This window comes from Notothenia coriiceps, unplaced genomic scaffold (genome assembly GCF_000735185.1).
Source record: "Notothenia coriiceps isolate Sejong01 unplaced genomic scaffold, NC01 NC01_scaffold00034766, whole genome shotgun sequence".
NCBI lineage: Eukaryota > Metazoa > Chordata > Actinopteri > Perciformes > Nototheniidae > Notothenia > Notothenia coriiceps.
This window is the reverse complement of record NW_011367467.1, coordinates 1-4,218: the sequence shown is the minus strand read 5'-3', so window position 1 is coordinate 4,218 and position 4,218 is coordinate 1. Positions and strand designations below refer to the sequence as shown.

The window sequence follows — 4,218 nt, the reverse complement described above, 5'->3', positions numbered from 1 at the left end:
CTTGTGTGGGTTGTACATGAAACCACTTGGTAACCAATACTATTTTTATTTTTTATTTGTGATGTTGTGCCCAGCATTCTCCTGTCCTGTGCTCTGAAATCAAAATGTGGATAAGAATAAAACAACACTAAAATAAACGCTACAATACAACTTGTAAAACTTTTGAAAAAACACAAGGTTGTTCATTTGTGTCTATACATATACAACACAGGCAATATACATATATATATACAATTATAATTAATACAACTGTTAATTTGATTAGAGCTTTGACACATATCTTTATTGATATATGTATAAATATGACGTCTTAATATATAGTCGGCCTAATCGCAAACAGCTACATTCAACTCTTTTAATGGTATATTGCAAGTGCAATAAGAAGCTACAGGAACGTTAATCTACGTCGGTAATATTAACTTTATTTAATACAACATTTACGGTACAAGGTTTACATCATAGAGCCCATGAAGTATAATATTTTACAAATGATGAATTACAGCAAACATGTGCAATATATCCATTATTACAGCTCCGTGGGCTGGCAGTGAGGCGATATGGTCCGTTGTTATTGTGCATCCATGGGTAAAGAGAAACTCATGTACTGAACACGTAACATGAACGTGCCGGGCAGCGCGGTTCCGTGGGTTAGATGCGCGTTCATAATGCCGAGGGAAATAACTCTCAGAATAACGTTATTAGCACATTTTACAACTTGACCGTAGTGTCGTGTCAGGTGGGCGTGTAGTGTTGTGTATTGTCCGCGGCCGCAGCTAGACCATATTGGCTTTGATGGCAAACACTGTCCTGCCTTCTAGTGGGTTGCCAGGTTTGCGCACATGGCGCTATAATCAAGTTTTTCGAAAAAACTAAACGTAATATCTCACTACAAAAACAAACGCAAATATTTAATTTTAAACAGTCAAGTCCTTTCAAGTCATCTGTCTCAAGCTTAAGTCAAGTCTCAAGTCATGAATACCAAGTCAAAGTCAAGTCTTTTATCAATGTTAGTCAAGCAAGTCTCAAGTCCAAAAATATGCGACTCGAGTCAAGTCATGTGACTCGAGTCCCCACCTCTGGATAGCAGCAATACCCAAGGCCGTAGACCTATGCCGTGGGAAAGGAGACAGTGAGAGGAGAAAATTATGAACTGTGTCAAAGGTTGAATACCTAAGCAAATTATTCCCCAACAGTATTTTTTGCTACGTATTCTTCTTTCTGTGTCTTTGAACGCACCATTTGAACCAAAGCAAACTCCTCGTAAGTGTAAACGTACTTGGTGACAAAACCAATTCTGATTCTGGTCATCAAACCGATTTAACAACTTTACATTTAATACATTTCCTACCTAAGTATAACTTGTGTGTGTTTCTCTGTATAAACGTTTAAATACTCGGTACACGGGGCGATCAGTTCGCCTCAGAATAAATATACACATTCTCAGAAAGTCGGTCCATCACGGCACTAATCAAACGTCTCTAACAGCTCTATGAATAACTTGCCCATACAAAGTAATTTGGGCGCTCGGAGGATCTATTTTAACCGACGAGGAGGAAGACATGTCTAATCCTGGAGCTCACATTTACGTCTGGTTTTTATTCAGACTTCAAAAAGACTGGGGAACCGTTTGCTCCCTTTTTGTCAAGAAAGCATCACATATAACGTTGTGTGTTTTTTAGAGAATATTGGAGATGTTTGTGATAAATGAAGGCTTTAAGTGACAGAAACTAGGGCATGTCTACCTCCCTGCATGATTTAATAATATATTAATATGATTAAACTGCTTTTGTTGGAGCATAACCCGACCTGTATAATATGAAAAACTCTCCAGAGGGAAACGTACCTGAGAAGATCATCGACATCTTGGGCGATAAGATGGGAAAGGGCATTTCACTGTGGGGAGAACATTTCAGTTTGTTAATATAATGAAAACATCGACATATTATATATTTCAGATTCTACTCTACGCATTCATTCATGGCTTTGATGTTGGGCACTTCTATGTGCTGCTATTACTTCTTTTTTTATTTTGGGAAATGTCAGCTTTAGACATTTTGAAGAATTTCAGTTTTTCTCGTGTGAATTTTTGACTTAAATCTCCGAGAACATTTCATACATTAGCCGGCTTTAATGTCAAAGAAGTAATCAAGTTTTTCCTGAGATATTCTTAGAGATTCATGTTAGAAATGTTTCTCTCTTTCTCATAAATGTATGATTTGTAAAATTAGCGGAAAAAACGTGGTTAATTGGAGTAAAGTGAAGAATTAAGAGGAAAATATCACACACTTTGGAGATTTGTTCCTCAAAATGTTTCACTTTACTCCAATTCACCAACTTTTTATTCAAATTTTACAACTTAAGTCTTGGAAATGTTCAGTTTGTTCTCTGGATATGACTCCCCATGTCCCTAAAAACTGTCGTACAACTATGATATGGTTAAAAAACAGACCATGGAAGTAAATTGAACTCGATTTCCAAAGCCTTCTCCCCAGAGTACAGAAGTCTCTCACCTCTCTGAGGATCTGCACACCTCCATGTCGCTGGTGGAGGTGACCTCGTTGCAGGCGATGTGGGGCTGCAGACAGGCTTCAGTCACCTCCATCTCCTCCTCCTCAGCCGGGGGAATCTCCACCTTGTGTTTGTGTGTCTCGCGGTCTTCCTTCTTCTCTTTAACGTCTCTCTCCTCTGAAGGAGGCGTTGAGGTGCTGACAGGAGACCCTCCGCTGGTTCTCCTTCTGGGTCGGAGCCATCGCGGTTTCATCGTTTCTCCGTCCAGCTCCGTGTCGCTGCTCTCCGCCTGCTCCGTGCCCCCGGCCTTCTTCAACACCTTCCTCTTCTTCAGCTTCCTCACTCGCTTCCCGCTCCTCGACTCAGGAGGAGAGGTGGGCAGATGAACAGCTGAGGGAGGCTCGAAGGTGTGTGAAGAAGCGGCAGAATCGGCGACGCTCCCGACCTCGGAGCTCCGCCTGCTGACGGAGAGCAGCTTGATGGAGGCTTTGGAGTCGAGGCAGCTTCTCGATGCCTGCGTGGCTCGCTCCATGGTCTCCACCAGCTCTGATAAGCTCTCTTTAGAGTCTGCTGGGTCGTTGAAGATCTCCCAGTTCTGGTCTGTGTTCGTCGAGTAACGCTCAGGGGACGGCAGGAAGTTAGGGGTGTGATCTGCAAGAGATTCAGATGCAAGGGAATCAGAACACTGCACACCGTGTCTTTAATCTGCCTTTCACCAGGACATTGCTATTTATTTGAACACATAATTGATACAAACTGTCCTACTTTGCATTAAAACGGTTTCGATGTCATACAATATGATCAAAGTCAAGTCCCTTAAACTTAGCATGTTATCCGGAGTCATTTGTTTATTCTTTTCTCCCCTTAAAGGTCCCATGTCATGGCCATTTCTACTGATCATAATTCCATTGTTGAGGTCTACTACAATAGATTTACATTGTTCAATGTTCCAAACTCACATTGGTTTCTCATACAGCATCTCTGTATACAGTAGTATGTGTATTCACTCTCTGTCCCACACGGCTCGTCTGCGACACACACACACACACACACACACACACACACACACACACACACACACACACACACACACACACACACACACACACACAAACACACACACACACAGTGTAGTGTGGTAACTTCCTGTCTCTCCGCAGCATCATCAACGGCTTCGCTCTGCCTCTGAAGGAAGAACACAAGATGTTCCTGATCCGCGTGCTGCTGCCGCTTCACAAAGTCAAGTCTCTGAGCGTCTACCACCCTCAGGTCTGACTCACAGCTCACTATCACTGGATGGAGCCTGAACGCATCACAATGTAACTCCATGCAACCTGCCTAGCAACAGACCGCTGAAAGCCCACATCGACCAATCACAACCATTTATTCAAATACACCTTTTGAAATATAAATGAAATGTATTGTGTAACCGTGACGTACCTGTGTGTCTGCAGCTCGCCTACTGCGTGGTTCAATTCCTGGAGAAGGAGAGCAGCCTGACCGAATCTGTGAGTAAGACATGAGTCAGCATTATGAGTCCTGAAGACATGAGTCAGCATTATGAGTCCTGAAGACATGAGTCAGCATTATGAGTCCTCAAACATGACATGAGTCAGCATTATGAGTCCTGAAGACATGAGTCAGCATTATGAGTCCTGAAGACCTGAGTCAGCATTATGAGTCCTGAAGACCTGAGTCAGCATTATGAGT

At 42.3% G+C, this 4,218-nt stretch overlaps 1 protein-coding gene across 1 annotated transcript; it reads right to left on the bottom strand.

The window, feature by feature from the left end:
• Positions 1-1,760: 1,760 nt before the first annotated feature.
• Positions 1,761-3,179, bottom strand: LOC104962437 (uncharacterized). The gene is made up of 2 exons (XM_010790874.1): positions 2,511-3,179; positions 1,761-1,893 (listed from the first exon to the last, which is right to left on the bottom strand). Exons 1-2 carry the CDS (start codon positions 3,038-3,040, stop codon positions 1,776-1,778), a joined length of 648 nt encoding a protein of 215 aa, XP_010789176.1. The 5' UTR covers positions 3,041-3,179; the 3' UTR covers positions 1,761-1,775.
• Positions 3,180-4,218: the final 1,039 nt, after the last annotated feature.